Source organism: Ammospiza nelsoni, chromosome 7, assembly GCF_027579445.1.
Source record: "Ammospiza nelsoni isolate bAmmNel1 chromosome 7, bAmmNel1.pri, whole genome shotgun sequence".
Classification (NCBI taxonomy): Eukaryota; Metazoa; Chordata; class Aves; order Passeriformes; family Passerellidae; genus Ammospiza; species Ammospiza nelsoni.
Window position 1 is genome coordinate 12781703 of NC_080639.1, and position 25246 is coordinate 12806948.

A 25246-nucleotide genomic window follows, 5' to 3' on the forward strand; every position below is an offset into this window, starting at 1 on the left:
TGCTCCCTGTCAAATGTATCCAGCTTTTATCCCTCTATGTTTAACAGGTTCAGGATAGAAACAAAATTTCATCATTGAGGGATTTTAATCCGTTCAGTCTAGAGCAAATAATTGGTAATTAAGTAAGTGGAAAGAGATTGAGTGGATACTTTTATCTAAGCAACAATGAACTTGAGACACTAGTCAGTATGTTCATCATCTTAAAACATTTTAAACTAATCTAAGTATGTTTATTTTTCACTGACACAGGTTTGAAATTGGAAATACATATGTCTGGATGACTAAAACATGAACAACAAATAGGAGAAGCAGCATGTAAAGTATAGAGAAATAGAAGCATTAATAGAAATATTTCTGCTATAGCAGCTATTAAATGTTGGTTTTTTTTTTACGGTTTGGAAGAAGAACCCATATGTTTATAGGATTTTCCCCCCAATTAAAGTATTTGTGTATGAGTGTGTCTTTCTCTAAATATTATTTACCTACACACACAGAGGGCTCATGTATAAAATTCTCTCCCAGTGAAGTGAGTGTTGCTTCTCCTTTCGTTTCTTGTCCTGCTGGCAGGCAGAAAGGACAGACACCCAATCCAACACCATCAGCACCTTCACAGCACCTGCAGGAGCAGTTTTCAAGGCCAGTTCGTGCCCTCTGTCACCTCCCATGCACGTGAAGGCCAGCAGAGCCCCAGCCTTGGGCCACTACCAGCAAAAGACTGCCCAGAGTTCAGAGCAGAGGCGGCAGAGCCAGGCACCAGATGTGTCTGTGCCAGCCGAGCACTCCCATGGGAAGGGCATGGGCAGCCCAGGAGCCCTCAGGGGTGAGTGCAGGGACAGCAGTTGTGCACCCCAGAGAACAGCACAGCACCCCACAAAGGCTGCTGTGCACAGCTTCGGGTGCCCGGACATTCCCTGAGCACACAGAAAGATGCTCAGTTTCCCCTGGTCTCAGATTAAATACAACTGGCACACAGGTGGCTGGGTACACAAAGATGTGGTTACTCCTCAACCTCCTCTTATTTTCTCAAGAGGGCACAGACATTTTATATAGAATATAAATAAGACACCAAAAAGGGAAGAACTATTGTATTGGAACTACAGAAAAAATAAAAAATTGTTTTAAAAATTGCTGTACCTCAATTCCTAGACAACTCAAGTCTGATGTGCAGTATATGATTTGTCTGCTAGGACTGAATCCAGATACTTACCACTTTGTTAGCTTAAGAATTTTGAGCAATTTTTTCCATTTATCTGTATTCTCCCCAAAAACATTTCACACATTTCTCAGATACATCAATCCTTCCGGCATTCCTCTACGCACTCAGTAGGATGCCCTGCTATAAATATAATAAAGCCTTTTATTATGTCCATTAACCATGGACATGTGTGCTCCAAAAGTTTCCTGACACGCAGTCATTTGTGGCTTTTTAATTATAAACAGAAAAAAAATCTACCAGTGAAAGAAGACAGGAGACTGGGAGTGGATCTTTAAGTGTGTGTTTTGAGTATATTCTCCGACAGGCTGAAGGCTCCCCCACCCTCCTTCTGACCCCACCAGAAACACCCAGTGCAGGCACCTACGAGTGCAGAGAGCCACTGGCACAGCAGGTCAGTCGTGGTACACATCTGTCACCTGTGCCAGCTCCAGGTTCTGAAAACCTTACGCAGGTTTTCAAGATCCAATAATATTGATCAAAGCTTTTTTCAACAGGCAAAAATATGCCCCCTCCATCTTGCAGACCTTGTTCCACTTGAACTCAGGAGAAAAGACAAAAAAGGCCCAGTAAATTACTTGACAAATTAAGTCATATTTATTGAATGCGTTTTATTTCAACAACCAAAAAATTCTAACAGCCTAACAATGCACATAAGTTAAAAATTAATTATCACTTAGTGATAACGAAGATAAAGTTGATTTACATGGAAAAATGAACATTTACAATATGTTAATCCTTATTCACATTGTTGATACCGCAATAAAACACAATTTGTTTTTTTTATTTTTTATTTCACAAAAAAGGCGGAAAATTGTGCTTTGTTAAGAGGCACTACAAGAAAAGTTTCTTTCTCCAAATAGATATTATATGATGGATATTGAATAAATAGACATATATGCATTGTAATTCGCAAAGTTCTGGCAAGACCACAGGCTAAAATGCCCACAGATTCACTTAGAACCACTGCAAAATTGGCAGTGAAATTAAAAATAAAAAGGCAAGACTCAGCATTGAAAAAATACCTAATAAAATTTTTGGTTGAAGTGTAAAAGATACCAAATGTCGATGCCATCATCAGATGAACAACTTACATAGCTTGGCAAAATTCAGTTTCCTTTCAAATGTATGGAGTGATTTCAGCTACAGGATAAGAAGACAGTTTTGAAAGCGTAGCTCTGAGAGAAACATAAAGCAGCAACCATCGAAATTCTGATTAAAGCTGCAGCATACTACAGAACTAAAGGATGAAGAGCAAAAGGGGCATTAAGTAAGCAACCCACCATAAATTTGCAAAGGTATATGAAATTTATGCAGAGATACTCATGTTTCAAACATTAGCTCTGAAAAAATCTCATAAAAACTCCAGAGGTTACTGAGCAGCTAGAATTAGCTTGTATTGCAACGTCTTCTCCCTGTATATTGTCTGTTCTGAGTAAATATCTACACGTAGAGGTTTGTTTTTCGTTTTTAACTCCTACCTTTTATACCTTTCAAATATATAAATAGTATTAACAGTTATATTACATTGCCTGGTGTAGTAAACAGAAAGTAACTTTCAAAGTGATATTGCATGAGGTCTTTGTCAAGATTACATGAAAAGCCCATGTGAAAAAAGGAAGAAAAAAGCCAGAAGCCTTGTCGGTACCGTTATGGCTGCAGTTTACAGGCGTCTGAAATCAATCCAGCTGCAAGGTGAGGTCTTTGTCTCGGAAATCATTGCACGAAGTGAAAAGTAAATGCTACTTGGCGTCTCTCTCACGGGGTGCCTCAGAGCGGGTGGATGCTATGGCAGACTGCAGCTTTAGTGCTCGGGCCATCCAAGAGTCAGTCGGGACAGGCTCTGCTCTGTAGCTGCTACCGGGGCAGGCTGCGAGCCTCGGCCCGGCGGGGACCTGCGGCTGAAAACACTTCATTGCACTGGCACGGAACGCGGGACACGAGGAAGCCCAGCTACAACAGGAGCTCGGGAAGGCTGCGAGGAGGGCGAGCGGCAAGGCAGCAACGCAAACCCTCGGGCTGTCAGCGATTTACCTGGCCAGGGTTCTCGGGATTGTGGCATTTTGTGTCGCAATGTAACTTTACACGTGTGTGTGTGTGTGTGTGTGTGTGTGTTTCACTTCAGTATAAACAAAAAGCAACAACAAGAAGGAAGCTTATAAATTTTAAGATCTGAAACAGAGAACAGGTAAATAAAATCCACGGTAAAATGTGGTTGATAGTATGAATTCCATACATCAAATCTCAACACATTTATCTTTTTTTCTCTTTCTATAAAGACCTCGTTAATGGACAAGTCTTCTATGCACTGCACTTCTGCTTTAGTCATTCTGAATCCCATGAAAACTCATCTGTTCACTACAGAAAGGACTATCTGGAGAGTGGAACATGCTGTATCCTTTTAAGTGTGCATTGTGTTCAAAGTACTTTTAACTTACTAGTTTTCTTTTTAAGGTGCCCTGATTTGTTTTTCGATTTTCTCTCTTTTTTTTTCCTCTTTTCTTTTTTTGGCAGTGTTGATTTATGTCTTTAAATACCTCAAAAATTACCCATCAAGTTGCCAGATAGGAAGCCATATAATAATGAAAAAAAAAATCAGGGATAAACATAGAAAATAAATAGGAATTCAAAAATAGTCACCACACCCTGAGAGCAGGAGGCAGTTTATCAAAAAGCCAAAGCAACTCATTGTGAAGTGGTTTTAAAACATAAACAAGTCTCATCTTTAAAGAACTAATTTCACAGTCTATACTTTCAGGTTGTAAAGTTCCGTCCCATGCAATTTAATATATATATATATATGTATATATATATATATATATATAATGTAAATATATATATACACACACAAAGTTGTAAATTTCCCTTCACTGATTTCATAGGACTTTTTCTTCCCATTTACTTGCTAGCTGTCCCTTTCATAAGTGCAAGATTGATGAAGGCATAATCCTATGTGACTACAACAATTGCTTCAGTCAGATGTAGCAAGTGTAACACTCGAGTGTCTGTGTCAAGGTGGAGTCTGATCGGGCAATGCTGAATTCATTCGGTTTGCACATGGATCGTGCGCAACAGAAACAAACAAACAAAAAGGAAAACAAGGAAAAAAAATCAAAAATAAAACCAGAAAATCCTTGGATCAATGTATTGCTTTCTGCACTCCTATCTCACATTATCTCTGGTCGATGTCAGCTGGAGCCGCCTTGCTTTTGTCGGGATTCTCCTCCTCAGCCTCCACTTTGTACATTTCCTCAGAGCCTTCCTCGCTGTCGTTCTCCTCCGACTCCGTCAGCAGCTCCTCATCCTTGTACTCTGCCACGTCAACCACCGTTCCCAAGTGCTCTTTTAGCTTCCCGTGGTGCTTTACGTGGTAGCGCTGGTTCTGGAAGAATTTGATGATGGTGTGTTTGGGGAGATCCAGCTGAGCAGAGAGGGTGTGGATGGCTTCCTGATCGGGGTACAGACCCACGTCGTGAATAAAGCTTTGAAGGATACCCAGAGCTTCCAAGGAGATCTTGGTGCGGGATCTTGGCTTTTTGGCACAACTGTCCTCAGCAGGTGGAGGAGGAGCCTCTTCTCTAGGTGGGGAATTCTCCTTGGCAGGCTGGGACTGCTGTCTGTGCAGCACCTATAAGATCAAACAGACACACACTTCACATGCTGACCCCCACGGTGCTTGACATAAGGGCACTTGTACAGGTCTGTACACAGGACTTCCTTTGCTCTGGTCAAGAAAAGTACAATTAATGTGCATTTTCCACTGCCCTTCTCACCTGTAAGACTACAACAGCTATACCTGTCTGCACAACTATAGACTGAAAGGAGGAAGTGATATAAAAGGCAAATTATATAAAATAAATGCAAACCCAAAAAATAAGTAAGAAATACAAAATAGAAGTAATAAAAAATATAAAATAGCCAAAATAAAAATTAAGTCAAAAGGTATTCCAGTCTCATTGTCATGATGATTGGCCAGTTGTCCCATACCAGAAAAGTAATTCTCCTGCTTTGCCCCTCTTCTACCCATCCTTGTTTCCTCTCATCTTTTCAGGCTAGACACTTTGACCATTTCTTCAAGATTTCAAGTACCAAAAAGGCCTAGGCACATGTGGGATTGTCAAGTTCTACTTTATGAATAATGCTTTTGCATTAAAATCCATCACAACTACTTTATGGAAGAAAAAAAATATAAGCGCAGAGATTTGTTAAGATTTCCCTTCTCTCAAGAAAGACAGCAGAGTCAATTCAGTTGTTTGACATAGGTGGCTTTAATGTGTCTCCTGAACAGATTTCTCTGTATTACTTTCTCTATAGTAATTTCACTAGCGGAGGAGTTCTGAGTTCAAATAATAATAGCCCTCCATTCTGAAACACCCTCTGGGCAAACACACTTTGCAGTCTTGTAACAGATTTTCACCCACAGTATCTCCTTTTCGGCAAGTTTAAAGAAAGCATATGTAGCTCTTAATCTTCCTAACAGCCACTTAAAATGACTAAGAAAGGGCCTCGTGCAGCCCTTTGATTCCAGGGGAAAAAATACCTGCTCTGAATTGTTCAAAACACAGAGGAGCTCCATACGCTTTCCTTAAAACCAAATCTATACAAGGGAGATTAACAGAAAAAATCCCCTATAGGATTGAGGGCTGTATTTGCCCAGGGGTTTCTTCAGATGCAGGGAAATAATTATTAGAGCTTGACACTCAAAGCTAACAAAATCAATATGGATAACTATTTTCTTCCACAAGTAAGAGGGAATTCTGGCTCTTTATCCAAGAAGAAAATGTCTTTGCTGCAAACTGTAACATCCAGAGAATCAACCTTACATTAATGCTCTCTAAAGAAAAACAACCAAAAACACAAGGATAAATAATGGAAATATGCTGAGAACTTGCACTGAATTTTACACACATACCGAACCCCCAGTAAAATCCTACACTAGTCAAGTTATTACCGCAAGAGGGAAGTCCACTGTGGAATATCAGCCTGTTATGCAAATAAACGAAAAGGCTCTGTGCCGAAGAGCCCTTTATTCACTTCCTCCATCAAACGTTCCTGCCATAACAATCTGTAACATCAGCCATCTCCAGTCACAGTTTTTGGGAAGCAGATCACAGCCCGCAGGCGCTGCCCACCGCCGAGGAGCTGAGCCTGCCGGGGCTGCTGTGACCGGCCCGGGGCTGCAGCCGGCCCGGGCTCTGCTCCCCGGGGCTGCTGTGACCGGCCCGGGCTCTGCTCCCCGGGGATGCTGTGACCGGCCCGGGCTCTGCTCCCGGGGCTGCTGTGACCGGCCCGGGCTCTGCTCCCCGGGGATGCTGTGACCGGCCCGGGCTCTGCTCCCGGGGATGCTGTGACCAGCTCGGGCTCTGCTCCCCGGGGATGCTGTGACCGGCCCGGGGCTCTGCTCCCGGGGATGCTGTGACCGGCTCGGGCTCTGCTCCCCGGGGATGCTGTGACCGGCCCGGGCTCTGCTCCCCGGGGATGCTGTGACCGGCCCGGGCTCTGCTCCCGGGGCTGCTGTGACCGGCCCGGGCTCTGCTCCCCGGGGATGCTGTGACCGGCCGGGGCTCTGCTCCCCGCGGGGCTGCGGCTCCCCGGGCACGGAGGCAGCGCCGGCACCACGTCCCGGTGCCTCGCTGAGCAGCGGGGGTGAGCGAGGGCTGGCCGTGCAGGGACACAGCTGCACATCCTGCTGTCCCCACGGGCACAGCCGTGCCAGGACAGTGGCAGGAACAGCCCCACACGGACAGCCGAGAGCAGGTGCCAGCAGAGGACCTGCCACCCGCGGGCGAGAGCTGAGGCAGGGCAGAAACACCACAAACTTGTTTCGGTGCCAACGTGAACATTTTCCTCCCAAGCACGTAAATACTGAGGGTGCCACAGAAATGGCTAACCAAGGAGCGGGGGAAAAGGGGGAGCTCAAATGGAAATGACAGATAATCTGGTTTATGTTTTATTACATCTCTTGCAATAAAAGAGCATAATGTTCCAATGAATGGAATAGCTCAGCTGCTCTTTGAGGATTTCTTTTTTGCCCATGGATTGCTTTCAAAGAGAAGGGCTGACGTTTCCAAACAGAGGGTTACAGATGAGGGTGGGATCCGTACCTACGTCAGCGGGGAGCACTGAAGGCAGCAGAGCCAGGATCGCTGGCTCTAGCCAGGGACCAAGCCCCATAAATGTGTCACACAAACCCTACCTAGCCTCCCCTGTTGTGGCTTCTGGCAACCGTCCCCTGACAAAGTACGGCCCAGAGCAGCCAAAATCGAAAGGATTTGACACCACAAATAAACTGCCAGGGAACTTAGAGACAGCGTCACACAGAACGCTGCAAGCAGCATTGCTAATCAGAAGCTGGATTTAAGTAGCATCGAACAGAGATAGAAACACATCCAGAAAGGGTGTGAATTACTCAGTTCATTCTTGCTGGAGCTGGAAAGGGGCTTTTTTTTCCCTTTTCAGTTGACAAATAGCATGAGAAATGATCCAGCTTGAAAAATGTTACAAGACTTCCAATCAAATATAATGATGAAAAAATCCAACAAAATACGGGATCAGCAGCAGTAAAATGTTTAATTTGAAGGAGATGAAGAGATGCCTACAGCATCTATAAAGCAATCAACCAAAGAGAGGGCTGAGTGCGGGAGGGAAGAATAATTTCAATTAACCCCTCCTTTTCCAGAGTGACCTCTCCACCTTCTCCAAAAGGGAAAATGCAAAACCTGGATGTTATCAGTGTAAAACACTAAAAAAAGGTTGTATTTTATTTCACCTCCTGTTATCTTAGGAAATGAAAAAACTAAATCTGCTCTTATAACAGATAAATTTTATTATTTTACTACCTTCTGGGGGTCTCCTCTAGATTGCCAGTATCATTAACAAAGGATTTCAGCAACATTATATTTTTCAGCAACAGAACTTTAGCCATATACAGAGAGATGGATAAATGCACAGGATGTCCTTCAGATCTGGGCTGTGGTCAGTTTTACAATCCCTTCTGACAGGACAGAGAGCACTCTATGCAAACCAGATCAACTGCTGAGCACACAGTACAATATGAAGCCCAGATTACCTTTATGTTAAATATTTGCTTTAAACTACCCTTGATTGATGAGTATGCTGGGCAGTTTGAGTGATTGGCTTACTTCATGTCTGGCTCTACATGCCACAGCCTCACAGAGGAAATGGACCATTCCCAGAGTTACAGATTTTTAGATCCTGGGTCATTATTAGGCTCCTACATCTGCAGGTAAAATTTCCAGCAGCTTTACACACTGCTGTGCCCACCCTGCCACATCTCTTTGGGTTTCAGGTCAGTGCTGCTCTGCCTCTGCACTGCCAGGAAGGAAACATCCCTGATCCTCCATGTACAGGGTGCATTTCCCAGTGACCCCTCGGTGGCGGCCAGACCTACCCCAAAGCACCACGTACAGGATGGGCTTCTGAGGTAAGGGTAACAACAATGGCCCTGCTCAGCTTTCCCTTTCCCAGGAAAGCTGCTGCTGGGCTCAGAAGGGTGCACTTTATGGCACAGATGCCCCACACCCCCCTTCCCCACTCCCATTTCCACCCCACATGCCCTTCCCCACTGCTCCCCAGCCACAGGTGGGGCAGCCTCCTCCTCCTCCTCCACAGCCAGCACCATCTGGAGCTGACTTCCCTTCCTCTTCCTGACTTCTCATCTACTTTCAAATCAAATGTGAAGATACAGATTTCCTTCCATGCCCAGAGGATTTATTCTTTTCATTCCTTCAAGAGATTTAATTCTTAAACTCTACAGATAGGCATGGCTGCCTTTCAACATTTCAGAACAAAGTATCTCTGGCACATGCTGCTTCATGAAGGTTCATTCAGGTAGACATTCAACTTATCTTTCTGAAACAAATTCACCAACCCTGGTAGAAAACTTGCAAGAAAATGACTGTGATGGAAGTTGACTTTAAATGATAAAGTGACTGGTCTTAGATCGCACTGTACTGAAATATGATTTGAAGGCCACAATGAAAAGCAGCTGGAAGCCATGTGTAAAATATAATAGTACATGCCTACAGGGAAGGAAGTGAGATATTGAATGATTGAATTTAGGAGAGTATATAATGTAGTGTATCATTACGGGAGTGATCAGGATTATTTGTAATAAGCTAAGGGTTTGTGGTCTATCTAAAATCCAAAGCCAAGAATTATCGGGGGAAGGGACTGTTGCACTGTTTTACATGTATCCACTCCCATGTTTCCATGTGCTCCCTCAGGAGAAAGCTGACTTTGGCGTTCCCACAGAAAAGAGAGGTGAGCAAACCCAGCTGTAAGATGAACGTCAAGCAATTGCAGTCTGTGCCTGTACTGTATTTCATTTTGGCTGGATTCACTATGCCACTGATGTTTGTTTCCATTTCCACCCACTTTCTAGCTGGAGCTACACACCTGACATTGGTGAGAGGCTAAGGGAGCCAAGCAGGAACACACACACAGACCCGGGCACCACCAGCAGAGAGGCACCAGCTGAAAACACTGGCTCTGGGACACATCACCCTCCATTGCCTGGACAGCCTTTTGAGCACACTGGAATTGGGAACTGCATTTCTATGTGAAAACCCCAAGCTCTTTTGTTTCCTAGAGTGGTTCTGCCCTTCCCTTTGCAGAGAGGATCAGTCATGAGAGCTCCCTTCTGCTGGGATTTGCTGAGATGATGAGGTGCCCCTTGCTAAGAGAAACACCAAAAATGTTACATTCTTGAAAGACTGTGCATTTGCAACAGAAACTGCCCTTGCTGAAAAGGCACCATCTGCCTCTGTGCAGTCAGTGTGAGCACTGACAGGTACCTTGGTGGCATGTGATAGTCAATATCAACTTTGATAACCCAAACCCACAAGGAGCAAAGTTCAATGGAATGGCCTTCTCTTTGCCAGAGGAGGTTTAAATTGGGTATTAGTGAAAGGGTTCTAAAGCATTGGAACAAGCTACCCTCGGAAGTGGTGGAGGCACCATCCCTAGAGGTACTTAAAACATGTGCAGATGTGGCACTTAAGACATGGTTTAGTGATGGCATTGGTGGATTAATGGTTGGACTCAATAATCTTATAGGTCTTTCTCCAAACCAAATAATTCTACCAATCTAGTCTCAGTGGTGGGGGTCTCACCTTTCAGCTTTTCTTCACCTTTACACTGTTCTCATAGCCAGCCATAACACTGTATCACATCAAGGAATTCTATGCCAAAGACAGCAAGACTTTAGCCTGCTTAAGGACCCCAAAATAAAGGCAGAGAGAACAGACACACAGTACAAAACATAGGTGCAGAACCTTCATTTCGTGCATCTAACACCAGTGATCTGTTACTGCCCTTACAACTGTTCACGGCTCATCAGCAGAAGCTGCCACCAGTTTGACTCCAAGCAAAAACAACTCACCACACCCCTCCTGTCAGCAAGCCACTGGAAAAGCTCCTTCCCCATGGCCAGCTGAACTCAAAGGCAGAGCAGAAGACAGGCTTAAACAAGGTTTTCAGCTGCATTTTACTGAGCAGCACCTCACCTCTGTAAGCTGAGAGCCCCCATGCAGTGCCCAGCTATCCTGGTAAGACTTTACTGAAGAGACAAACTCCATTTTGTTGCAACAAAATCTCACACTGAGAGGAGACACTGTCCCTCTTACCAGAGTTTACAGGAATAATCTGCAGGAGATTATCTATTCAAATAAACAGGCTTACACTCCCTAGCCCTGGTCTCTCTTCACATACAGAAATGTGCAAGAAGAGAAGAGAGGCAGCAGCTGCCATAACCAGGCCTCCACCCTCAGCCTCCCAGGCTGGGGCTCACAGGGGTAAGAACATTGATTACACAGCCAAGACTCTTTACAGGTTTCTAGGAATGTCTGTACAAGAAACTGTAGCAGAAGTTACAATTTGCACCTGTGTTCGTTTCTTTCCTATTAAAAATGTGGTTCTTAAGACTGCTCTTTTTTCTTCCCCTGCAAATACACATTCATTTGGGTAAACACTGCAGCACTAGTCGCAGTACCAAAGGAAGTATTTTCTTTGGGCTCATTCACAGAGTGATTTCACACCTTGACACCATAAAGCTGTGTTAAAGACTGCGGTTTAGTTTCCTTGCTTTTCTTGGATTATACAGTATCCTAAGGTCAAAACTCAGGGAAATCCAAAACTGTTATTAAAAAAGAAAAAGTATCTATGAAGTGATGACAAATTGCAGACTACAGGTGTTAGATTACATTTTGACTCCAGGCAGGTTTAATATACTTTAGTTTCCTTTTACAATTGCCCTTAGCAGGTACTGTTATCGGTAAGGGATTTAAAAAAATATACGGTACTCAATAAAAGAAGACCATGTCAAAAGAAATCAATATGAGCGTGCAAAATGGTAGGAAGTCTGACATGGATAAATATGTTCACTTTCATCTAACTTCAGTCTGAGCTTCTTTTAATTTTGTAGCTCAAATGCTGGCTGCACATCCTGTGCATTTTCCAGTGCAGCTTAGTAATTGCTTCACGAGAGCAAACACCTTTATTAGAGGTAATTATAACACTTGTCTGTGATGTGATGGACCCCATCTCATGAACGCCAGACCAAACCAGCCAACAAGAACTGGTGGCTACACACCACCTTGTAAGCCAGAAGCTCTGGGTGCCATTCATTTTGTCTGCAAAGACAAAGCAGTCACACACGAAAAAAACCCAAATAGTCAAGCCTTTTCTATCACTCTTCATCTGTTCCTGACCACCAGTGGAGACACAATATTGGATCAGACAAAATGCACGCTAAAACTATCGGCTCCGAGGTACAAGTCACGCCGACCTACACAAAAAGGGACTTAGAGAGGACTCTTGAGAAGAGAAATGAGTTCCACAGGGAACCCAAAGTCAAAGGCAAGTTTGGTTTCCAGGCTGGAATGTAAGCTGGTTGAAGTGATTAATTCCAACATCTTTGGAGCACACTCACCACATGCTTCCCTTTGCTTTATGGCGGCTGCCTTGCTCAAGGGCAGGAAATAGGCAGGGATTTGAAAGCATGGCAAGACACTGAATACACAGCCTCTGAAAGAGCAGCCCCATCCTGCAATTCTCCAGGACCAAACTATCAAAAATGGTCAAAAAGGTGACAAAAAACGCAACACGAGTTTAAAAAACCCACAAAATTTTCAGTTGTACATTGCTTTTGGCATCCCACACAGTGATAAGCATAAGCAAAACATAATTAATCTTGACTTGAAGGCAGGGGGAAGGTGTCTCTCCCCCTCCCCAGCACACACTGCTCCCATTAATGCTAACAGGAGCTTACCATGCATCAAAGAACAAATCCACCACAAAACATTTTTAAGTGCTATGATCACTAAAGATAAAATATAAATTACAGCCTGATTACACTGCGTTGCTAAGAGGCCACATGTGCATCATAGCTTGCAATGACAACTTCAGATGACCAGATAACTTTGGGACGGGTCTAAGAGGTTACTGTAAAACATCTGTGCAGAGAAATCTTTCCTTGTCTTTGCTTTCCTTTCAAGAAGCTGTGGCACTGCTGTCTGCACAGTTGTTTGAAGAATGTTTACAAATCAGCTTGACAAAGAGAAAAAAAACTTCTGCCACCACTTGACCACAATCATGATCTTATTCTTCAGTAATGCGTGGTTTATTTCCCTTTCCTGATCTCTGTTAATAGACAGCACGTGCCTACACAATAGCCACTATTTTGTCTGTATAATGTTAAAAAAATAAATCAGAAAACTCTGACAATGCAGAACAGTGTCCCGGTGTTTCCTGGGGTAACTGCTCTCCCTCGAATGCTAACTCAACTCTTCCCACAAAAGCTCAGGCACAACTTTCATTGCTGTGCAAGTGCCTGAGAACTGGCTGATTTTATGGGGCAGCATAAACGAGCTCACGCTGATGAACATTCATGCATTAGCTCTGAATTTCCCATCTTGGGCTGGTTCAAGCCAGATCCTTAGGTTCACTGCAGAGTAACTGCAACCAGCACTGGGTACCTCTTTCTCTAATACCTGGCTGCAGCCTGGGAGAGCTGCCAGCAGCTCCTGCCCAGCCCTCAGGTGGAGCTGGCACATCCCTCCTGTGCCCATAGTGGAGCAGCCAGATCTGCTCCGGCTGCTGCTGGCACAAACCAGGGCGCTGGTGACAGAGCGGCCGATGCGGTCAGGAAGTGTTGCACAACCTCGCTGCAGACTCTCTCCTGAAGGCATCGCTGATGGATGGCTCCATTGTCTGGGGATGGGGCACAGCCAGCACAGCTGGCACAGGGGCCAGTTTGCTGCACCCCTGGCAGGCAGGCAGCGCTCTGCTGGCCCTGGAGAAGCCACGCGAGACTCTCTTGACTGTAACCCATGGTAGCGAGGCAACCTCATCCGCAAGGGAAAAAGCAACAGCCCCAGAAACACTGCCCTTCTTCACGGCGATGCTGAGTTCCCTTAAGGGGGACTTTTCACATCTGTGTGCACCTTGAGGGCCACAAACGTTCCAGTTAACACTCACCTTCTCCAAAACAAGACCATAAGCTCTGTGGGCCTCTGACTTGCCTCTTCTGTGCTTTCTCTCACAGCCCCAGCAAGGATCCCTGGGGTGCTATGGTGTGCAGAGCTTTGCTTAGCACTTTACACACAGAGCCTGAGCTTGGTTATGGCTAAAGGGAGGGTCTGCCGAAGATTTCTGGTCAATTCTGCATTTCCCCATCCCAGCCCTGATAATCCTAATGAGGAACTGGCAGAACGCTACAGGAACTAAGGATGCAACAAAAGGGCTTTTAGATAAGTTTTCTGCAGACAAAACACTTCGGGTGTCCTCTATGCTTTCTTGTTTAATTAACACTACACACATTCTCCTTTTCTTTAGAAAATCAGAAGAGTATTTGTGGGCAGTGTGAGCAAGATCTTCACTCACAAACCCCAACCTACAGCCATGCTTAAGGTCAAGCCCTAAACCCCTAACTATGGTGGCACGAATGGCGCCACTATAATCATGTTGTTTTCCAATTACTCAGACCAGGAGTAGGCACTGCATTATTTCAGGAAGGATATGTTTGGATTAGACACTGGATTCTGGTGGGGGGGTAATTATTTGTCCCATCAAACTGTTTTAGGTCCTTACAGATGGCTATTTGGGGTTTCAAGAATACCCAACTGTACTGCTAATTTTTACAATGGGAGCAGTTAGAAGTCAGGAGAACCTGACTGTTATGGTTAGTGAAAATAGCAGATTTGTGCTGATAAAACACTACTCAGCATGTTTTTTGGCTTTTGAGATGTAACCACCAATGCACTTAATAACAGGACTTGTGCAAACTATACTGTGTGAATCAAACACATAAAAGTATAAATATTCCTTTTTTTAGAAAGTGAGTCTTAAAAAGTGCATTATAATCAACTACCATGGTAAAAGCAAAATATCTAGTATTACCACACACACAACTGGCATAATGTGCTTTATTATACCCTTAGCTTGAAACTGGATAAATAAAAATCAAATGACCAAAGTACAGTCTCCTGCACAGATTAGGTCATTGAAGACAGGACGCCTCAGAGAATTAGATCTGAAATCCTTTGTCTTCCTGCTTAAGCTCTAGAAAAGGTGGGCATGTGCAGAAAACAGAGGAAGCTACCCTGGCATCTCAGCCCCATGCTGTTGAGCTCCCTGTCACACTACTCTGACCTGTACCTATTTTACAGATTCTGGATGCTGGTAGAAAATTACTTTATAGAAAGTCAACAGCACGTGCAGTTTATAGTCACAGTTTTTTAGTTCATTTAAAATAAAACAGTTTAATGTAAGGCCAAAGGGGCAGTATTAGGACAGAGCAGAAGATGATATTGTTCTGGCCCTGGGATCCATCCAGCTTTGCTGCTGACTGCTGTGGGGAACTCCATGGACTGCTCTGTCCATGGTTGGCTGCACACATGTAATCGCAGGGGTAAAGCTCACGCTTAACACAAGCCTGCAGCTACTGTAGGTCTGAGTGCAAGGAGCCACAGGCTTTTGCTAGAAATGCAAAACACTGTTCTTTGCTTCAATAAGGTTGGGATTGTGTGGCATTTTTCAGTCAAAAATATTTTGGTCAAAAATGTAGACTGAGTGACATCAAAGTACTGACTAAGTCTACTTTGCCAAACTGTATGCCTAGGGCAGCAGAGGGGTGAATATTCTGACAAAGTTCAAGCAGTTGTTTAGGCATTTTTCATGAAACAGCATATTCTGGTTGCTTTTATTCAGAAAAATTTTTGCTCTTCAAGTTCTTCCTATTTTCTTTCAAAGCATTATGTTGCTTGTTGCTCTAAACTGCCGCAAACCTTTTTTTTTTTAATTTGAACTGAAAATAATAATTTAGAAAGGACCAACATATTTTTTTCTTCCAGCATTTCAGAAATGTCAGCAACCCCTTTAACTCAGCTCAAGCAGTTCTATAGCTCTAGGCTGTACCACCCAAGAAAGAGCAGCTCACTGCCCACCTACCTCCTTCACCATCGCATTTACTAAGGGCTGTACTGACGGGAGCTCTGAAAGAACAAAATGTAATGCAGTTTATAAAAGGAGATGGATGAGAATCTTTTCTATCTCAAAATCCAATAAAGCTTACAATTTTTATTGCATGTGGGAGTCCTTTGGTCAATGTAACACTGATTAGCAGCTTGGCCAGTGAGTCTGATAAAACCAGAAAGTACTTTAAAATATATTCTGGCCAGAGACACTTGGGAGCAAAGTGTGAGTGTTGCAGCTGATGGCCCCAGGGTCACACATGTACCTTGGGATTTCTTCACTTGTTCTGTCCTGTCTGGCTATGGTTTTGTTCCATTCTCTCCAGAAATAACTATTCCAAACCTCTCTTATCCTTCAATCTTCCTAAAAAGGGACTATCATCTCAAAACTATTCCCCCTCACCCTTCCAACATGCATGAATGAAGACAGAAGATTTACAACCTGGTTCAGGCAGGGGTCCAGACTGGACTTTAATGGATCCCAAACATAGCAATGCAGCATTCTTACTCCTCATCTCATTTAAACAAGGGAATACCAGGAATAACATTACTCCAAGTCAGCAGTGCTTCCCTGGTGCTAATCAGGCCATTAAAAAGGCATAAGCAGTTTGTTTGATGCAGAGGGACAAAGAGAACCACAGAAGTGAATCAAAAACCAGGGAAAAATTAGAGATTAAAAGTAATAATACTCCTTTCAGCAAACCACAGTCTGAATGCATCATAAGTGGCTATAAGACACAATCACTGCAGATCTAGAGACAAAAACATGTCTCCTGACTGTATGAAGTGTAAATTAAATCTGCTCTGATACAGAAGCATTTCCTTCACATGGCAGTTACTCACTGCCATCAGGAAATCCAGACCCTTTGGTGCAAACGAGAACTGCCACAGCTGACCCTCCCTGATCCAACCTGTGGAAAACACACACGCTCCAAGTCAACAGTTGGAGGGAAAGGAAGAAAACCCAAATGCGGCAGACTTGCTAGAAGAGATTTCCATGGAGGTTTCCTTCCCAAATAAGCAGATGGTTTCCAGTTAGTCAGGGTCAGGGACTGCCCGTGTGGTTTCCTGCCTGCTTGCCTTTGTAGCTTATCTGGGCCTCATCAAGATATGCAGTCCGAAAAAATTAGAATGGCCAAGTACAGGAATTAGGGAAACTAAATACAAATGAGCTCTGGTCTGCACTTGTGCAGAGGAGCAGGGGAATGTGTGCCCGTGGGTGGGATGGAGCAGCGGTGCCAGCCCCTCTGCTAGGGCAGTCACGCTGGGCTGCAGCCCTGCACATCTGCAGGTGCCAGGTCAGGGCTCGTTAATGCTGCAGTGCCTCTCCAGGCACCAAAGCTGTGCCTGACTCCATCCAAAGCACCCTCGGCAACAGCCCAGCTGCTTTCAAAGTACCCCTGACGTCAGTTTACAACCTGCCTGCTTTAACTGTGGTGCCGCTGCCCGGCAGCAGCCCAGCTCCATGGCGTACTCCCAGCCCAGCTCCATGGTGTATTCCCAGCCCAGCTCCATGGCGTACCCCCAGCCCTGCTCCAGGGAGTATTCCCAGCCCAGCTCCACGGCGTACTCCCAGCCCAGCTCCATGGTGTATTCCCAGCCCCGCTCCATGGCGTACTCCCGGCCCAGCTCCATGGCGTACTCCCAGCCCTGCTCCAGGGAGTATTCCCAGCCCAGCTCCACGGCGTACTCCCAGCCCAGCTCCATGGCGCATTCCCAGCCCAGCTCCATGGTTTATTCCCCACCCCGCTCCATGGCATACTCCCAGCCCAGCTCCATGGCGTATTCCCAGCCCTGCTCCATGGCATATTCCCAGCCCTGCTCCATGGAGTATTCCCAGCCCAGCGCATGGCTACGAGATTTGCAAAGCTCCGGGCACACACGGGCTCTCGTAATGCTGTGCATGGGAGCAAAGCAAAACTCCACCAGGAACATATGCACAAGCTGCCATATGGAAAGGGCATTCTCAAATTAAACCCTGAAACCCAGATGAGATCTGAGAGAAGGACAGTTTCACTTAAAGGAAATGTCTGAGGTCAACCAGCAATTAACTGAAAGGTTCTGATTGAATACGCTATTGACTGCGCTCACATCAGACAGCTTCCTGTTTATTATACCTTATGGGCTGTCTAGGTGCCAAGACATTAAGCTGTCAATAATCTATTAATACTAAACAGCTCCTCCCTCCGCACTCCCCCCTTGCAAATCCTCTTAGGCTAAGAAACTGCACTAAAAAGATGGAAATTTTTGAAGTGAGATGGAAATTAGCTTTTTAGGGGATTTCTTTGCTTGGTTCCAGCTGAAAGTACAGCAACATTCATAAACAATATAACACGCAGTCTATAACTACATGGAAAAAATTGTGTTAAAAAAAAATCAGCCATGATTGAGACCATATCCTGAAATCTGGCTTTCTTTTCCAAGACATCTTTAAACAGTCTAAGTTAAATTTAATTAACAATTTACAACAAGGAGAGAGAAGTTATTTAAAGACAGGCCTACAGGTCCTTAACATTCAGTGTCTGGGAAACAGTTGTATATAAAAAAAAAGTTTTAATGAATTTAATAGAGAAAAGCACTTTAATTAAATGCTGTCAAAGAGGATTGTATTAATGACTGCACACAAAGGAATTTAAAGCAAGCCAAGTATATTTAGCAAATAGGAAGTAGGCTTTCAGAGGCTGCAACTATTTATGTTTCTGCCATTGCAATGCATCTAGGAGATCGTGTTGCCAATTGAAAGCAGTTATGTTATTAGATATGATTTTATTTATTATGGATTATTAAAATTTCAAATGCTGCAGGGAATACATTTATTTCACTTCTCAAATGAAAGAACAAAGATATTTCCTCCTTGTTCAGTAAGAGGAAAAATAGGAGAGGAAATAAATAATAAATAATAATAATAACTTAGCACTTAACTAGTAAAGTGCTGTCCAGACAGATCTTTTTATGGGGCTTGTTGAGTCCTGAAATTTTAGTGTGTCTCTTTCTTTCTGCTACAACTGGATGGATTCGCAGTTGCTACCACAGCTTCCCTCAACACAGCACAGAAAGAGGAGACAGCTCTTCCTTCTCGTGGGTACAAGGGCCTTCTGTGACACCCTGTATGGTTCAACTCTAAGGTACCAAATCCCATCAAAATAAATCCTGGCTGTGAAGCTTTTGCAAGCAAGACTGAGAATACCAAGTTTTTTCAGATCTAACCATGAGACTTAGCCACATACTGCTCATAAAAAGCCAGAACAATTATGGCTCTGCACTAACACTTTGTGCACAATGTGCTCACTTTCCTCAACAGCCGCATGATGGAACTTGTAGGAGGAAGGAAGGGGCTCTTCACAGCTCTCTGTGCCCATGTGCCTTGGACTCAAGTGTGGCACATCAAATGGCCATGGCTTAATAATCTGAGGAAAAAGCAGCTAGAAAATTCAAGGGTGTCAACATTAGTTTGGACTATAATGGCACAATAGTATAAAACAAAATTTAGCCTCAACTGGAAACAGAAAATGTTTTTAACACAAATTAAATGAGATGGCTGCATCTGTAATATCCAGAATGTGTTCTGTGATTTACCACATCCTTTCTGCCATATGTAATGGTAAAAGGTTAATAATGATTTTAGATGATTCAAACTTCCAAATGTTCCACCAGAGGCACCTTATAAATGCTTGTATTCCTTTATTTCTGAACACCAAATCCTTTTTAAGTTAGACACCACAATGGGAGTTATTCCTAAATTACTGGTTTTTAAATGTACTTGTTTGTAGTTAAGATTTTCATCTTCTCATTTGCAACGTGAAGAAGTGAGTAGAACTGGGAGAGAAGTCATTGGAAAGGAGGCACAAGGCAATACCAACTTCCTTTCACAATGTGAGTAGCGGCATAAATGATGAAGTTTAATTTTCTAAATACATTATCTGATTTTTGTTTAAGACTTTTATTAAAGTCATGTGTGATGTGTGTTGAGAATGTAGCCTTTGTTGTTCCACAGCTAGGGATCTTGCAAACAGCTTCACTTTGTCTGTGCCAAGATATTTTGGAATATTCTTTGAAACACTGTAAGCATAGATGACTGTGAGAAAAAATATGTGCTACTGTACTTCTGGATACTTCATGAGAATAGTGCATGCACATGAAAACACTTCTTTCAATCTGCAATTCCTATAAAAGTCCATACAAACATGGAACAACATACACAATATACTGACCATGAAAAAAAAACCTTATCTCTGCACACATTACAGTCTCTGGGTATTTCCAACCATTCAGAGAACCAAAAAAAGAAAAAACAAAAGAAAGACTGGCCCTGAGCAAGGAGACTGACCATGTCTGTCCTGCTCTGTCACAGCCTAATTCCCAGCACTGCCTAGAAGCTGCACCATTTCCCTGGAGGATGCTGTGCAACACGGAAGGAAGAGTAGCTCCTTGAGGGTGAAGCAGTGCTAAGTGCTCTGGTAGCACTATTCTCAATGGTTTCCCTCCCCATGTAATTTTTATAATTGCCTATCTGCAAAAAAAGACCAGCTGCAATGATCCAGGCCTCTAACTTTATCCTAAGATTTCTGTAGAGAGCCTGAGAATAAAATGTTGCATACAGCCAATAACCTATAAACATTTACACATCTCTGAAGCCTGATACTATAATTTATGAACAAGTGTGGGGGACAGAGAGTAATTAGGAAGCATTAAAATTAAATTAAAAAGAGCAGTATTTTTAAATGTAAAAATTTTCAAATGTAAATGGAACAGAGGCTCATCTAGTGGCTTTTCAGCCTTCAAGGTTTGCCTGCTGGCAAGCTTCAAAGGTTATGTGAATTTAAAGAGCTTTATTTAGTGATGTTGCTCTCTATGTTTGCTCATCCTCAACCTACTACAGCTCCTTACAACACTAGCAGCTTAGCATTTACAACGGGGCCAGGACTGTAAGAAATGAGGACTAAATCTGGTCAGATTGTGTGTGAAAGGCAAAAGGGTGAGACAACAGGGGCCAGAGCTACAGTGATGTCATTTGCTAAAACGACAACTTGTCAGAGCAACACCAACACAAACCACCACCCTGCTGCTCACTGCCAAGTCTCAGCAGCCCTAAATCTGCACATTCACATTTTAGGGGAAGCTTCTGCCTGGAGCATTTTGCCATGGGAGCCAGGGCAACCCAAGCAGAGCTGCTCTGGGACAGCCTCACAGAAGATGTACCCTCAGAGTCATCTTCATTGTAAGATGCTGCTGAAGAAAAACACTACTCATATTCTCAGGGCTCCTTCATGTCCCACCTCATTCCTGCCCTGTCCTCAGCTGATTCTGGACTAAACAAAAGCTGTCTGGGAACAGGTGTCACTGAAGTGGCCTCATGGTTTCAGGTTCTGTACAAATGTGAAAAGGATGTACTATTCTGACTAGACTCAACTTGCCACCACAGGAAAACTCGAAACTCTGCAGTTTACTTGATCTCCCATTTCTAGGGCTAAATGGAGCAGTACTAAACCTAAACTAATTTTAGAACAGAGGCAGTTTGGCTTTAATTGCAAGTACACTCCCAGCTATCATTCAAGGGGAATAACAGGCCTAATGTTAATAAAAATCAGCAGCATTTTCAGCCACATTAGATATCCACACTAAGCAGAAACAGCTGAGATGGTGCAGTAGGCAGGTTTGGCTGTAGCAGTCACAGCTCAGTGCTGTTCCCTGCAACTGTGGCAACTATCAATCATAAGAGCATCCACTGGATACTTCAGAGCCAAATGTAAGGGGGCTGTTGTCTGATTTGTGCCTCTGTTGCCTCTGTCAAACTTGTGCAAAACTCCTGAACTACTGTGACCCATCAGAAAAATGGTGTGCACCAAGAGAATGGAGAACCAGAGCATGCAGCCACAGCTGGTGTTTCAGAATGCACCATCTCTGGCTATAGGGCATAGGTACTGGAGAAGCATGAGAAAGCAGCTCAGAAGTGGAAGATGCCTGAGAATTTTTTTTTGCATGTACCACAAGTTTTAAAGACAGTTCCTTTACCCCGACCCAAAAGCAGTCACACAGCAGTAGAGATAAATGCATCTTGAGTGGCATTTGCAATAAATATTACTTTCAGTTTTAACACTGCATAGAAACAGAAGTTACATAGTTTGAGACTTTTTTTAGTGATTTTTAATTGTTTAGACTGAAAGGAGATACTGAAATTGACTGTTGTCTAATTCTGATGAGAGAAAGAATAAAACTCCAAGTACTTAACAACTAAAAAAGAGAGATATTCTCTACTCACAAAATTCACAGACCTCATTCTGACACACATTTCCCTCTGTAATTATCAATCTAAGAAAAAAAAAATCAAAGTGAAACCCTCCCAAACCAAAGCTCTGAGCATTTTGAGTGCAATGAATAACCTACAATACAAGTTTCTCTTGAAGTCCATCTGGATTTGCTGAATACAAGTTGTGTCACCAGTCTTGGCCACTCCTGTCTGAGCAGACATCACATCCAGCCATGGATTAAAGAACTGGAGAGTCAAACAGTAGTGGGTATCAATATATGGTCTGTATTTTGGGAGCAGAGAAATGATCAAAAAGCAAAACTATCACGGTGCAGCCATTAAGAATGAATCACAGGGCACAGCATCCCTGCAAAAAATGTGTATCAAAACAGTAAGGACCAGAGTCAGAGGGCTAGCACAGTTTGGGAAAGTAATTTTTGTCCAAGTCTCACAGACAACTCAGCCCTAATTTCCAGCATGCAAAATCCCCTGATGTAACTCAGACAAACACAGCAAAACCTCACTGTGCACATCATCCTAAGGATCATTAAGCCCACCATGTTACCCTATGGAATAACACAGCTTTGCTTCACTTATCATCTAAGATTTCCTAAGTATTATTAATTAATATTATTTTTTAAGAAATTTCAAGTCTCACTGGTTTTTCCATCTGTGTGCTATGCATTATGTGACCCATGAACTCCAAGACATTATTTAGAATCAGATATTTCATTAGGAAGCACTACTGTGGTGTTCATCCCCCTCTTCATTACTTCTAGAAAGAGAATATGAAATTAGTTTCATTGGATTGCCATCGCCACTTGCCTTGACCCATTTTTATGAGGGCTCCATGTTCTGCTCTTTTGTATTTCATTGTTATTTCTAAAATACTCATTCCCTTCTATCTCTCAGAAAATTATAAAATTAGTATTTAATTTACTTCTGTGCTGTGTTATTTTCTGCATAGTTAAAGAGAGATTACAATGTTTGCAGTGAACACACAATACAGAAGAGCTTTCCTAGAGCTTTTTGCTATGCCTTTTTTTATTTACTAATGTTCCTCCACAATTTATGATGTGAACAATTATATACTGCCAGATTTGTCTAAATCAAAGCTTCTGAGAAATAAAAGGGTGAAGGGATGTCATTTTTAAAAAGTGACAAAAGTAATAGTGTATCAGAAAGCAACATTTGATTGCTCTTAAATACGTATATACCTACTAGCTTCAGATCTACTTGTCAACTTAGAGAAAATGTGAGGCAAGGCTCCCACATTCTCTGAATAGAAGGTCCTTTGCTGCAGTGATGGCTCATTACTCCAGAGAACCAGCTTACCCACCCGGACACTCCAGAGATAACAGCCTGATTCATGGCCCTCCCAATGGAGTCAGGTTTCTCTGCCCCGGCAATTAACAATGAATTAGCACTATATTAAAGTTCCAGTCAAGATGGTTACTCTCTGGAGTGGTCACCTTGGACACAGCAGACAAACAGTGGGAGAAGGGAGAGAAATTAGATTTACTGTGTCCCAGCATGTCTGTAACAAACACGGAATCCCTGGCTGGCAATGGGAAGCAGCTGTAGGCACTTGTCAGCATTAACACTCCAGAAAGATCCAGTGCCAGCAAACAGCCAGGGAATGGTGGGATTTAGCAAGAGATGGAAAGGAAGACAGGGAAGGAAGGCTCACCTCTGCAGAGCAGGGAGCTAAACACAGAAGCAGGAGGACTGCTTGCTGCAAAGGGACTACTTGGCACACTGCGAAAGGCCAGGCCAGACCAAAGGGCCAGCCAGGATCCCACTCCTGCTGGTAGTGGTGGGAGAGGATGAGAACACTGCAAAAATGTAATAATGCTTTCCAGGATACCCTCTCACCCTCCAGGAACCTGTGGCTCAGGCACTATGTAATTCAGAGGTGATGTCCTTAAGCTACCCAGCTAGCAACAACCTCACTGCTCTTCTTCCTACCAGCACATTGCTATTACACCACACTGCATGGAATGGAGGGAGAGCCTCTTAATGGACACCTCAATTTCCTTAAAAACCAAAAGAGAGGCTGTGCCAAGCCCAGCCTGCATGCACAGCAACATGTAGGTGTAGCATGGATGCCCCATAACCAGCGTGTGAAGGAAAATCCACACTCTGACACGTCCATATGGCCACACCCAGTGCTGCCAGAGAACACAGCCACGTCACAGAGCTCCACAGGGCTCACATTTTATGACTCTTCAGCACAATAACAAACAAATCAAGTATACAGGGAGGAATTTTTTAAACACTCAGCTTCCACTATAGACATTATTCATTTCAGAAACAGTGAAATAATTGATTAAATGGATTAATATATGCCCAATGGAAAAGATGTAATGGAAGAGGGAAAAATAAACATGTTTGGTTTTAAAACTCTGAAGCTAAAGCTAAACAGTGAGGTGCAGGCTAGTAATACCAAACCAGTGAGAACAAGAATCTCTCACAAAGGAAACAACAATCCCTTAAAACGTGAAGAACCAGCCTGTGTCCAGCTGATCTCCTACAGCACAACTGCCCCACTGAGCACACCCTGCCTTATAGAAGACAGAAACCATACCAGGCATTGGGGTAATTCCCTCACCTGAAGCGTCCCCAACCCTGTAAGCAGCAAGTGAACTACACAAAACCCATCACGATATCTTTGCCATTTCCAAGAAGCCATACTGATGAAAAGACTGCAATATAGCCACATCTTTTGCCTGGTCATGCCTCTTGTGATGATAGCTAGGATATTCTTCCAAGTCTGACAGGGGGATGTCCCCAGCCCAGACAGGGTTAAGTCATGGTGGCTGGTAAGTCTGGCAGCAGTGTGGGACAGCCTCTCTGTTTTCAGGCTCTCCCAGTCTCTCAGCTGAAGGAGCAGGACACTCAAGCATCAGAGAGAAGTTACCATACACACACCTAAGCCATCAGAGCAAAATGAAAGATGGGCTGGGCAGAGAGAGAGAACACAGGTAAGATCCTGCCTGCTTCTATGTTACAGGTCTGCACCTGCTGTTATTCACAGCACTGCTGCTTGTATCTCCTTCAAAGGGCTGTCATTTTGCTATCAAGGTTGCAGGTAAGGGCTTGACTTACAGCACGCTTCTCCCCAGCAAACCTGCAAAGCAAAGTAGGTCGGTGACTGCAGCTCTTGGATGTTTTCACCCCCTGCTAGAATGCAGCCAGGCACTGTGGCAGACATTCTGCACCCGCCACTGCTTTGAGAAGGAAATGAGAGATGCTTTCCCACTTGACACTACAGGGGGAATTTCAGATAGGCAG

General features: G+C 43.6%; 1 protein-coding gene across 1 annotated transcript in view; it reads right to left on the minus strand.

Annotated features, from left to right (window-relative positions):
• Window positions 1–1787: 1787 nt before the first annotated feature.
• Window positions 1788–25246, minus strand: part of SATB2 (SATB homeobox 2) — a 127809-nt gene continuing 104350 nt past the window's right edge. The window contains exon 10 of the mRNA XM_059476436.1: window positions 1788–4841. Coding sequence (XP_059332419.1) covers window positions 4386–4841 — 456 coding nt within the window. The 3' untranslated portion in view covers window positions 1788–4385. The remainder of the gene's footprint in view (window positions 4842–25246) is intronic.